Here is a 12,729-nt window from a genome sequence, read left to right on the forward strand (position 1 = left end):
ATAACCGCGACAATAGAAGTTAAAACTTCAGTAATAGGTAAAGCTAACCACACTAAATCTTGGTTAGACTTAATTTGTAGAAATATTAAAGTTAATGGGAAAACAAATACTACTAAACGTAATGCAGATAATATTAGAGGTAAGATAACTTTTCTTAATCCTTGAAGCACTCCTTGAATCGCGACAGTTATACCCATAAAAACAAAGCCAGGAGAAGAAATAATAATCGCCATATTACAGCTCTTCATTATGTCTTCCGCTAAAGTAGAAGAAGAACTACCAATGGAGAATAACTGAGTTAATTGTTTAGATAAACATTCAAATAAAATTGCTATAACTGCAGTTACGATAATTGTATCAATAACGCCCCACTTAAGGGTTTCTTTAACTCTTTCTTTGTTACCTCTTCCATAGTTAAAACTAACTATTGTTATTAAAGCGTTACTCATACCAAAAGAAGCAAATAACGCAATTTGCATTACTTTGTAATAAACACCAAACGCGCCTTGTAGCACGGCAGAATTGCTACCCGCTGTCCCTAAAATTAAATTTGTACCAAGCATCATTACGCTTAATAAAGCTTGCATAAGCATGGCAGGAAAACCAATCATAAACATTTCTTTTACTAGTCTTCCTTTAAGCAATAAATACTTAGGTGAATTAGATAAATCTTTATTAAATATAAAATGGAATAATAAGCACAAAACCCATTGAAGCAATTTGGCCAATTATAGTCGCGTAAGCCGCCCCTGCTACACCCATATTTAAAGGATAAATAAAGACGTAATCGAGAATGATATTTAATCCAGCACCAGAAATTTGAGCAATCGCGGAAAGTCCACTTTTACCAGTAGATTGTAAATATCTTTCAAAAACTGCATAAAATAAACTGCCAAAAGAGAATACACAGCAAATCATTGTATATTGACTGCCCATTTCTATAACTGTATTTCTAGTAGTCTCGTCTTCAATTGAAGCAGCTTGCATAGCAATAAAAGGCTTAGATAAGGCTAAACCAAAGATTAAAAAGAATAAATAGAAGATAAAAGCGATAGTAATTGCATTCCACGCCGCTTTAGATGCACTTTCTTTTTCTCCTTTTCCTAGGGAAGTAGATATTAACGAATTAGTGCCAATTCCTAATCCAACTCCTAAAGCAATAATAAATATTTGTACCGGAAAAGCGTACCCCAGTGCGACTAAAGCTTCTCCTCCACCAGCTTTCATGTTGCTTAAGAAGGCAGTATCGACAACATTATAAAGAGCCTGAAGCACCATAGAGACGATCATAGGTAAACCTAGTGACCACACTAAAGAAGATATTTTTTTACTTTCTAACTTATTTTCTTGCATATAAGTCCTTTCTTCTTAATCCGGACTTACGCAAGATGCAACTCGATTAAGCGGACAAATTTTAATAAAATGTCCAAAGTTTGTAAAACAAAAAATTAGTAAATGTTACATTTACTCAGTCAATTTGTATTTAACCTTGTTTTATGTGATATCACTCTTAAAATAATTTTATGCCAGATATACATGTTTCTCACATTTCCAAAATCTACCACGAAGGAGAAGAAAACGAAGTTAGAGCCTTAGATGATGTTAATTTTGATATCGAAGAAGGTGAATTTGTTGTAATTCTTGGTCCTTCTGGAGCAGGAAAATCTACCCTATTAAATATTCTTGGTGGTATGGACACCGCAAGTAAAGGAAGTTACAAAATTAACGATAAAGAAGTAACTGCATTTAAACCAAGAGAATTAACTGATTTTAGACGAAGCGATATTGGCTTTGTCTTCCAATTTTATAATTTAGTTTCTAATCTAACCGCTTTAGAAAACGTTGAACTTGCTTCTAGCGTAGCAAAAGAACCACTAGACGCAAAAGAGATGTTAGAAAAAGTTGGTTTAGGGAAAAGGCTATATAATTTCCCAGCGCAGATGTCAGGGGGAGAGCAGCAAAGAGCTTCTATTGCCCGTGCTTTAGCGAAAAACCCTGCTTTCTTACTCTGCGATGAGCCAACAGGTGCGTTAGATTCAAAAACCGGGGGAAGCGTGCTTTGTTTACTTTATGACGTATGTAAAGACATGCATAAGACAGTCATACTCGTCACTCATAACGCCGCTATTGCTGATATTGCAACGCGAGTCATTAGAATTCAAGATGGCAAAGTTGCAAGCAATAAGATAAACGAAAAGCCAATCTCCCCATTAGATGTAGTTTGGTAATATGGCGAAAAAGGGTAAAAGAAAAAATCTAGGTTACTTTTTAGCTAAACAAGCTATAAGAGAAAACTTAAAAAGATGGCAACTCTCTTTAGCGGTTATCGCTATTGCAGCTATTGCTATCACTCTTTTCTCTGGCTTTTTAGCTAACGCTGATTCTATTCAAGCGCGAGTTGATAATATGACTTCTTTAGCTAATGCTGGAGATTTATATGTCATCACTAACGGAACAAAAAGCGATAACGAAGAAAGAATAAAAAACGTTGTTTCTTATGCTGATGGAGAAGAAGGTTATCCTTATTACGATTTAGAAAGTAGAAGCATTTTGCCTTGTCAAATTAAAGGCACTTCTTCTTTAGCTTTAGTTTATAACGAATATCCACGTATTAATCATCCTTATGAAATAATTGATAAAACAAGCGATTTTGATAAAGAAACAAATTACTGCTTATTTGATCCTCATGTTGTAAAAGGCTATTCAACGCAAGGAAATAAAGACTTAGTCGAACTAGGAAAAGAAGCCACTATCGCTTTTGATATATCTAGTTACACTAACGCGACTAGTGGACAAATCTCTTTACTTGATAACTTCTTAAAAGAAGGCGCAAGTAATCCATTTAAAGAAGATTTATTAACAATTAAATTAACTCCTAATGGAGTAATTAAACATATGGAAAATGCCGCTAGTGCATCGCTAGTTCCATATTCTTTTGTTTGTTCTTCAACTCTCTTTAGAGACGCTTTAAAAGAAAAGATGGAAGAAAGCTTTACTACTCTTGGGGTTAAAATGGTTTGGAAATTTGTTTTCCAAGAAACTTTAAATTGGGGAGATGGAAATGTAGATGGAGATTTATCTAATTTCCCTGTAAGAAACGAATTTATCTTTAAATTAAAAGATTCTTCTAAAGCGGAAAGTTACGCGAATGCAATAAGAAACGAATATAAAGATAGTAATGGAGATGATGATCCAGAATTAAATACCGCTACAACATTAAAAGATAGCTATTTCATGAGAATTCTTAATGAAGATATTTCTCAAGCTCACACTATGACTTATGTCTTCCCTGTTGTATTCTTCTTAACCGCTATATTAATTATTTTAATTTCCGTAAGACAAAACGTCCTTGCTGAAAGAAAAGACATAGGCACATTTAAAGCGTTAGGATTTAGAAATAGAGAAATTTACACTTTCTTTATGGCTCAAACTGGGCTGCTAGTATCAATAGGAGCATTAATTGGAATCATAGTTGGTCCATTATTAATCCCTATAATTGTTGGTAATAAATATAATCTACTTTACACCTTACCTGCTAGAACACTAGTTTATCCTTATTTAGGTGCCGCTTTAGTTTTCTTAGTTACTTTAGGAATATCATTATTTGTCTGTTTTATTGTCGCTAGACGCGAAGTAAAACTAAAACCAGCCGAAAGTATGCGTCCTCAAGCTCCTGCTTCTTTAAAAGCGAAAAAAGGCGCGATGATGAAAAAGAAAAAGATCTTTTCTATCTCTATGCTTATGGCGAGTAGAAATATCATGATTAATAAGATGCGTTCCTTAATGGTTGTAATTGGTGTTATGGGATGCGTAAGCTTACTTTGCTGTGGCTTTGGTATAACTGACACGATTAATTATGGTGTAGATAACGATCCCTTTATGAAAGCGGATTATTCTTTAATGCTTACCTTAAATCAGTCTTTAGCAGAGAATAAAATTGAAAGTGAACTACTTGCTTTAACTGATGCCGATGGGAACACTCTAGTAGATTATTACCAAGCCTTCTCAGTTAATGGGCAATATGTAAGTAACGATAATGATAAACAAGTTTATACAAGTGTCTATGTAGTTCAATCCCCTACTTTAGCACAAGAAAATTCCTACAATGTTAAGAATGTATTAACTATGTCTTGGGGAGAAGATGAAGTTTTAGTTACGAATAAAATTTGTTCTCAACTTAGCTTAGGCGTTAATTCTGATATCTATTTCTCAATTGAGGCTAATGACTATCAAGTCACGATTAATAAGATTGAAAAAGTCTTCTTTAGTAACGGAATTTATGTTTATTCTAACGCTGATTTCTTCTCTAATGATGGTTTAAATCCTGTAACGGCCTTTAATAGAGTTTTTGTTAAAGCTATTAGTGGCAAAGAAAAAGAACTAGAAAAAGCAATACAAGCAAAAATAGATAGTAACGATTCTTCTTGCCACTTCGCTTCTTTTGAAGATGATACTAGTTTAAGAAAAAAGCTCGCTAACGTTATGGGCAGCGTCACCGCTATGACTAATGCGATTAAGATATTTGCTTTCTTATTAGCTGCTGTTGCTTTAGCTAATATCTCTTTCCTTAACTTTAAAGAAAGTAATAGAGAAATCGCCACCATGAAAGTACTTGGCTTCCATTCAAAAGAAATAGCGATTTCTCTAATTGCTAATGTACTCTTCTTAACAGTACTAGGAGGTTTACTTGGTATAGCAATTGGCTTCCCATTTACTTATCTCGTCATGTATATTAACCAAGTAACAATAGTAGATTATCTTTATACAATCTACCCTATTTCTTACGTATTAAGCTTCCTCTTTACCTTTATAATCGCTTTCGGAATTAACTTATTACTAAGTTTAGGAATAGGCAAAATTAAAGCGGTAGAAAGCTTAAAATCAGTTGAATAAGAAGGAGAAGATTATGTCAGAACTTTACGATATTGAAGTATTAGACATGGATTTAGTCCCACATAAACTCGAAGAATATAAGGGACAGGTATTATTAATTGTTAATACCGCAACTAAATGTGGTTTCACTCCACAATACACTGAGTTAGAAGAGTTATACGCAAAATACAAAGATAAAGGTTTTGTTATTTTAGACTTCCCTTGCAATCAATTCTTCTCTCAAGCTAAAGGGAGCGACGAAGATATTCATTCTTTCTGCACCTTAAATTACAACATTGCCTTCCCTCAATTTCATAAGATAGAAGTTAATGGCAAAAAACGAAGCCCCGCTTTACACTTATTTAAAAAGTCAAAAGAAAGGAAGAATTAAGTGGAATTTCACTAAATTCTTAGTCTCTAGAAATGGCGAAGTTGTATCTAGATTTGGCAGTGCTGCAAAACCTAGTTCTTTTGAAAAAGAAATAGTTGCTGAAATAGAAAAATAAGCGCCTATAATATCTAGGCTTTTATGAGCTTAGTTAAAAGAATTAAAAAATTATTTGATCCAATTGACCTAACTAAAGGCAATATTTTTAAAGTTCTCATGCTTTTTCTTATTCCTATCGCGCTAAGCATGTTTTTCCAACAGCTTTATACTTTAACTGATGCAATTATAGTTGGACAAAATCTCAGCGAAGAAGAAATTGCCGGAGTTAATGCAAGTAGTTCTATTACTTATTTTACTTTGCAATTTGGTGTGGGTTGCACCGCTGGATTTAGCGTAATTGTAGCGGAAAGAATAGGTGCAAAACGAAAAGAAGGAAGTAGAATTAGTGCTTCAGTACAAACTGCTTTATCTATTATTATTTCTTTAATTTTAACTGCTATATGTATTCTTATTCTTCCTTACTTATTAGAAATGATGGGAATAAGTAAAAATGGCAGCGAAAGCATGCAAAAAGAATATAATGCAATTTATTCTTATTTAATTGTTATTTTTTCTGGAACAATAGCCGTTGTAATGTATAACCAAGCAACAGCTTTACTTAGGGCAAAAGGGGATTCGCTTGCCCCATTCTTATTCTTAGTTGGTGGGACAATAATAAATATTGGATTAGATTTACTTTTTATTTGCGTGTTTTCTTTAGGTGTAGTTGGAAGCGCGTTAGCGACAATTATTTCCCAAGCTGCTGTAGCTATATCTACTTATGTTTATGGTTACATTAAATATGACGAATTTAAATTTAGATTTAGCGACTTAAAGCAACCTTTTTCTGAATACTGGATCCATTTAAAAAACGGCTTACCACTTGGGTTTGAATTTAGTGTTCTTTCTATTGGAATAATTGTAATGTCTGCGACAGTAATAAAATTTGATGTTAATGTAGACGGAAGTTTAGTCACAGGTTTACCTGCTCAAATTGGTTATGGCGCAGGAAATAAATTACTTAATTTACTTATGTGTCCATTACAGGCTTTAGGAGGCGCGGTACTTTCTTTTACTGGACAAAATCTTGGTTCAGGGAATTATAAGAGAATTAAGCAAGGCACAATAATTTCTATTCTTATTTCTTTAGTTCTTTGGGCTTTAATTTGTATGGGACTAGGAATGTTATTAACAATTAACGGAGCTTATCAATATATCTTCTTAACTCACGATAAGATAACTGAAGAAACAATAAAATACGGGAACATTTATTTATATGTATGTTTACCATTTATGTCGATTCTTGGAATTCTTTTTGTTATAAGAAACGTTGTCCAAGGTTTAAAGAAACCTTTATGGCCATTTTTAAGTGGCGTTGGTGAATTAGTGGCTAGAGTTGGTTTATTACTATTATTACCTCCATTATTATCTGGAGGAAGTGTCACTGCTGCTGCTCCTTTTAGCGCCTATATTGCGGTATGTTTTGCTGATCCTGCCGCTTGGGTAATTAATCCACTTATCTCTTTAGTGCCAATGATTTATTTCATTAAAAAAGGACTAAAAGAAGAAAAAGAAGAAACTACTTATTTACAAAATAATAAATAAGAGTAGACTATCGAGAGTTAAGATTACTTAACTTTTGATTATGAACTACATTGGCTTAACAATAATAGGAATAAGTTTGATATTCGTGTGCACCACTTTAGGTTCTGCTTTTGTTTTCTTTTTTTCTAAAACCAATATCTCGAGTAAGATACAACAAGTTTTTCTAGGCTTTGCAAGCGGAATAATGTTAAGCGCTTCTATTTTCTCTTTAATAGTCCCTGCTATTGAAACTGATATTTCTTATATGCCAACTTGGTTACTTGCTTCGCTTGGAGTTGCGCTAGGCGCTTTATTTATGTGGGGAATAGATAAACTTACACCTCACCTACACATAAAAGAAAATAAAGAAGAAGGAATTCCTACTACTAAAGTAAGTAAAACCATGAAGATGTTTTTAGCAGTTACAATTCATAATGTACCTGAAGGATTGTCAGTAGGAATCGCTTTTGGTGTTGCTTTAGCTGGACTAAAAACTGGAAACACAGAAGAAGCAATTTACGCCTCTAGTTTTAGCGCGTTTATGCTCGCCTTAGGAATTGGAATACAAAATATTCCTGAAGGCGCGGTAGTTTCTTTAGGTTATAGAGGAGAAAATAATTCTTCTTTAAAAAGCTTTGCATTTGGCACTTTAAGCGGCGCAGTAGAACCAGTTGCGGCAGTTATAGGATTATTTTTAGCCTATTCCTTTGCCCCACTTATGCCTTGGGCTTTAACTTTTGCAGCAGGCTGTATGCTTTATGTAATTGCCGAAGAAATGATACCGGACGCGAGTAAAGATCCTACAACTCATTTAGGAGTTTGGGCTTTTATATTAGGCTTTGTGCTAATGATGAGCTTAGATATTGCGCTAGGTTAAACAATTTACTTTTGTAAAGAAAGATAAAGATAAGTATTATATGTAGGCTATGAAAAAGGCCGAAACAATATTAAGTGCAATTTATCTAGTTATATTGCCTTCTCTAGTTATTGTTTTTGGTGTTTTATGTTGGTTATATTTAAAAACCACTTTTGATGAAGAAGCGATTAAAAATATCACTGCTCAAATTAATGAAAGATATAGCAATATCTCTACTAATCAAGTAAAAGCGTTCTACTTTACAGTTGGCTTTATTTATTTAGGACTAGCTATACACTGCATGGGCGGCATTGCTTTTACTATTGTTATTAGAAGTAACATTTATAATAAACCTGAACCTAGTAAAGCTCCTTTTATTACTATCGCTATTTTTGGGATAGCGTTCGGCGCAATTGCATTAGGAATTGTGTATCTAGTAGACGTAGCAAAATATCAAAGCAAAGATAGAAACATAGAAGAAATAGAAGATAACTATATTTAAGAAGAATAAATTGACGCGTTGTTTATTAACAAGAAAACGTCATTTGTAACAAAATAAGCCTATATTCACGAATTTTTTTGTTTTCTTTTACTAAGCGATATAAATTTTAATAGTAATTTTTTTATAGGAGGAATTTTTCAATGAGAAAAAGTTACGCTTTAGGGTTAGCTTTTGCTTCTCTCTTCGCCCTTGTTAGCTGCGGTAATAGTTCTAATACCAGTGCTGGCGAGACCTGGACTCAAGTAAGTGATCTAACTTCATTTACTAATAGTTATGCTACAGCAGCAAAACAAACTTGCCCTTGGAATTATGCTGCAGTTACTAACTTTACTTCATTAATAGAGTATACTAAAGATGGCTCAACCGTTAGTTCTGGTGTTAGTAATAAGAGTTGTAATTTTACAAAAAACACATCTAGTGGCAAAGTAGTATGGGATTACGATGATACTGTTGATGAAACTACTGTCGACGCAATGTTAGAATTTATTGGCACTTCTTATTTCGCGACTGAATTAGCACTTTCTGCTAATTATACTAGTGGAGTTTCATACTACACCGGCAGTAATGGAGGATTTAAGATTGTAACTGCTGTCACTAAATCTTCTAATGGCCTAGAAATGAGTGGAAACGAGACTATAGTTGCTGATAAATATGGTTGGCTTACATATGTAGATTCAACATTAACAGCTGGCGGCACCGTTTCTAGTCAAAGTGGAAGCGAAACCAGAACACAACACGCTGAAATTGCTTATTCAACCAAATAAGTTAGCTCTTAAGTAATTAGCCTAAACCTCTTACCTCGAGTAGGAGGTTTTCTTTATTAATTACTAGCTTTTTGCTAATATATAGCAATTAAAAAACTATGAAAATAAATAAAGCGTTACTCTTAACAACATTAGCTCTACTTCCTCTATCTAGTTGTAGTTCTATTTTAAATAACGCTGGAACAACAGTTTGGACTTTATCTAGTTATAACGATTTTTATGACGCTTATTACAAAAGATATGAAGCACCCTATTTACAAGCGGAACTCATATTAACTTCTTCTTATATAGGTAAAGTAGGTAATTCTATCGTAGAAAGTTCTTATTCAAGAAATGAAGATAGTTATAAAGTTTATAGAGAGACCACTGAATCAGAATGGGTTAATAGAGAATATGATGAAACTACTTTAAATCTAGTAACTGAGTTTATTGGGGAAGCTTTATTTGGAGAAATAATTTCTTCTGGAGGAGACATTGATCTAGATTCTTATAAAAGCGGTGCTGGATATAAATTAATGAAATTTTATTTAGGAAACGATAGAACTTTTAAAGTAATAATTGACCTACAAGAGGCAGAGGACGAAAACTTTGTAACTAATTACTATACTGAAATAATTGGCAATGTTTATGGCTATGTGACTTATTATTATTATAGAGCCACCACTAAAGCATACGAAAATAGTGCGTTAACTACTTATACAGAAACTACAGTTCAATACGATTTTAGATATTGGAAATACGTAAGTGATTACGAGTTCTCTTCTACTAGCACAAGCGAAGCTGAATAAAAAAACCTCTTACCAGGCAATAAGAGGTTTTTATTAAGAAGAAGTAAATTAGTCTTCTTTCTTTTCTTCGTCTTTTTTAACTTTGCCTTTATAGATATAGAACTTATCTTTCGCTCTAATTACTTCTACTTGTTCAACGTTCTTATCTAGTTTTACTTGCTTGCCTTTTCTAACGTATTCATTTCCTTCATAGGTTACTTTAATTTCTACGTCTTTGCTTTCTAAAGCGTAATAAGCAACTCCACTTGCGTCTACAATAACGCTATAAGGAGGAATAGTTTTTTCTCCATAATATTCAAGAACGTCATCTTTAATTTCCCCATGAATATTATTTCCAAATAAAGCATCATAGGTATAGAAAGAGAAGTCTTTGTGCTCACTCTTATAAGCGGACTCGATATGGTTTTCAAGATTAGAAGCTTTTACATCGCTTTTAAGCTTGCTCCACCATCCTTCTTTCTTTTCTTCCTTTTTTTCTTCTTTAGCTTCGTCGTCTTTCTTTTCTTCAACGACTTCAGCTTCCACTACTTTTTCTTCTTCAGCCATAAATTAACCTCCAATAAATGTTTTTATCATTATAGAGCAAGGAAAGAAAAAAGGTATCCCGAAGGATACCTAATGTAACAAGTGTAACGTTAATTACTTATCCGCACCAACAAGTTGTAAAACGGTGTAAGTGATTAAGCCGCAGTCTAAGAGTAAGCCAAAGACTGCACCAGTAACAAAGGACCAGTTTGCATACATCATAAAGATGATAGAAGCAACAAATCCACATCCGTATCCAACAAAACGGAAGATGCTACCAGCTAAAGAGCTTCCCTTGCCTAAATAGGCTAAGACTAAGACAACTGCACCAGCACAGGCAAAGATAAATCCAACCCAAATTCTAGCACTGTCATAACCATGCCAGAAGCAGATGCAAACTAAGCCATTTAATGCTAAGCCAGCTGCGTAGATTAAACCTAAGGTAACTGGGAATTTGTCTGGTTCTTTTCCTGCTACTCCGCCTAAGATGAATAAAACACCGAAAACGCCTAAACCAGCTGCAACAGCTAAAAAGACAATAGCAGCAAAGACATGTCCAGTATTTGTAGCTGCCTCGTTATTACCACTGAGCCAGGTGAGATTCAAAATGCCATAGACTAAGAAGAATACAGCAGCAGCCGCAGCTAGAGATCCGCAAACAATCGACATTACTTTTTTAACCATAAATTTCTCCTTTCTAAAAAAGCGGCAATATGATACCACATTTTTAATATTTTCAAATATTATTCATATAGAAAAAGAAGAGAGTTAACTCTCCTCTATTAAGAATATTTAGTAGTAGAAGTTTTACTCAGTAACTTCTTCTTCATTTTCTATTTCGTTATCTTCGTCTTCACTTTTAAAAACTAAGAGAAATATGCCACTTCCTAAAGAAACAATTCCGCCAAAGAAAGAAAGTATTAAAGAAGTTATTACTCCTGCTCCTAATTTAACTGTGCTTTTATTAAATTTATAGATAGAAGAGAAGCTTAATCTAGTAAAGAATAAGAAGAATCCCGCTAAAATTAAGCATCCGCCTGCAATAAGCAAAGTAATAGGAATTAATTTACCTTTCTTTTCGTATATGGCTAATAATCCACTGCCTAAAGACGCAATTAAGGCTATTAAAATTAAAATCCAAGATAAAAGCATATTCCAAAGAAGAGAATAACTTCCATTAGAGTAAACATACCCTGCCGTAGTAGATCTACCTTTACCAAATAAGAAACAAACTCCGTTATATGTAGTTAAAGAACTAGAACTACTTCCTTGTTTAATTGCAGTTAATAACATCAAAATAAATAATGACGTTATAGCGATAATAGAAACCGCTAAACCAGTAAATTTAAAAATCTTTTTCATAAAAAGTATTTTACTACAACTGCTATAAAAGAAAAACCAACGGTATTCTCACTTCCGTTGGTTAGTTCTTTTTTTAATTAAGGATTTAAATTACTTCTTTAATAAGCCGATAACGCCAGCACCAAGGCCAAGGACACCACCAACTAAAGCACAAATTGCTGCAATGATAGCACCAACTCCTAATGAGAAGCCATCGCCTTTGCTGATTTCATAAGCTGCAAGGAAGGTATTAAGATAAACATAAAGACACCAGCGGCAACTAATAATAAGCCAGCAAATAAAACTACTGGAGCAGCTAATTTGCTCTTCTTAGAGAATGCTAAACCAGTTCCGAGTAAACCAGCAACAATAGCAACAACAGTTAAGATCCAAGCTAATAAATAGGACCAGATAACTTTTTCTTCAACAGAAGAAGAACCACTAACGGAAGATGTATATGTTCCTTTACCAAAAATAAAGCAAAGGCCATTCCAGGTGTTAGTATAAGATGCACTAATTAAAGTACCACTATAGCTATAGTTTTCTTTCATAGCGGTAGCAAACATCATTACTAACATTGCTGCAAGTGCGAGTACGGCCACACAAACGCCGGAGAATTTAAGGACTTTTTTCATACGAGTTCCTCCTATTCCTTAATGAACTAAATTTTAATGCTTTATTTAACTAAATCAATAAAATTAAAAACTGCCTAGATTTTAATCTAAGCAGTAAATAAATTAATTACTGAATTAATCTTTCTTTTCTATTAATCCCGCTACAATTGGGCAAATAGAAATGATTCCTGCAAGAATAGAAACTACCGCACTTATTGAATATCCGGCTGCTAAGCGATATCTATAAGCGAAACTAAGTGAATTTAAATCATTCATCTTAATATAGATTTTCTTAGTAAAGAAAAGTTGAATACCTGCCGCTATTAATAAAATAGATGCAATAATAGCTAAGAAATAACTTGTTTTAGGCGCTTTATGACACATAAATAAAGTGCCACTAATAGCTAAACAAATAGTGGCAATAATAATATCGCACCAACTAGCTAAAGCAGGCCA

The 12,729-nt window shown here is 33.6% G+C and overlaps 1 protein-coding gene across 1 annotated transcript; it reads left to right on the forward strand.

The window, feature by feature from the left end:
• Nucleotides 1-1,523: 1,523 nt before the first annotated feature.
• On the forward strand, nucleotides 1,524-2,228 carry LOC142359245 (putative ABC transporter ATP-binding protein TM_0352). The gene has a single exon (XM_075411954.1). It carries the CDS (start codon nucleotides 1,524-1,526, stop codon nucleotides 2,226-2,228), a length of 705 nt encoding a protein of 234 aa, XP_075268069.1.
• Nucleotides 2,229-12,729: the final 10,501 nt, after the last annotated feature.

This window comes from Opisthocomus hoazin, unplaced genomic scaffold (assembly GCF_030867145.1).
Source record: "Opisthocomus hoazin isolate bOpiHoa1 unplaced genomic scaffold, bOpiHoa1.hap1 HAP1_SCAFFOLD_298, whole genome shotgun sequence".
Taxonomy (NCBI): Eukaryota; Metazoa; Chordata; class Aves; order Opisthocomiformes; family Opisthocomidae; genus Opisthocomus; species Opisthocomus hoazin.